Genomic DNA, 691 nt, shown 5'->3' on the forward strand with positions numbered 1-691 from the left:
TGCCCGGCCTTCTGCACCGGCTGCCCGGCCTTGGGCACTGGCTGCCCGGCCTTGCGCATCTGCTGCCCGGCCTTGCGCGCCTGCTGCCCGGCCTTGAGCGCCTGCTTCACGGCCTTGCGCGCCAGTTTCCCAGCCTTGCGCACCTCCGGCCCAGCCGTGCGCACCTCCTGCCCAGCCTTCAGCATCTGCTGCCCAGCCGTGCGAACCTCCTGCCCAGCGTTGCGCATCTGCTGCCCAGCCGTGCGCACCTCCTGCCCAGCCTTCAGCATCTGCTCCCCCCACAGCTCCAAGCGCTGAATCGTCAGTCTCGGCTTCCAAGGAGACCCTGTCAGTGACCCAGCAAATCGCAGGCAAGGCGCCCCAGGAGTCAGGAGGCGGGGCCCACGCCCCTTCCTGAGGCTGGTTCTCTGGCTCATAGTGCGCAGCCGCAAACGCGCCGGGGCCTAGCTCCTCCTCCGGGGCCTGGGGCTCCGGCGACCCGCGGTCCTCCCCGGCCTCCTCCGGGTCCGGGAGGTCGTGGGAATAGCGACAGTTCTCCCCCTCCTTGCACATCCCATGGCGAAAATACCTGCAGACGACTTGGTTGGTCCAGGGGCCTGGGCGCCGCTGGCTCTGCAGCCAGCTGGGTCCGGGCCCTTCCCTGGGCCTGGCCCCGCCCACAGAGGCGTAGGCCAATCGCAGACGTGACGTG

At 69.9% G+C, this 691-nt stretch overlaps 1 protein-coding gene across 1 annotated transcript in view; it reads right to left on the reverse strand.

Moving 5' to 3' along the window:
* The window catches only part of LOC102764191 (probable E3 ubiquitin-protein ligase makorin-3), a gene marked incomplete at its 3' end in the record, with an annotated part of 1,493 nt that extends 941 nt beyond the window's left edge, over window positions 1-552 (reverse strand). Inside the window, exons 1-2 of the mRNA XM_015569096.1 lie at window positions 438-552; window positions 56-325 (exon numbers count right to left, since the gene is read on the reverse strand). Of these exons, the coding sequence (XP_015424582.1) occupies window positions 56-325; window positions 438-552 (385 nt within the window). The remainder of the gene's footprint in view (window positions 1-55; window positions 326-437) is intronic.
* Window positions 553-691: the final 139 nt, after the last annotated feature.

The sequence above is a fragment of the Myotis davidii genome, unplaced genomic scaffold (genome assembly GCF_000327345.1).
Source record: "Myotis davidii unplaced genomic scaffold, ASM32734v1 scaffold164, whole genome shotgun sequence".
Lineage (NCBI taxonomy): Eukaryota > Metazoa > Chordata > Mammalia > Chiroptera > Vespertilionidae > Myotis > Myotis davidii.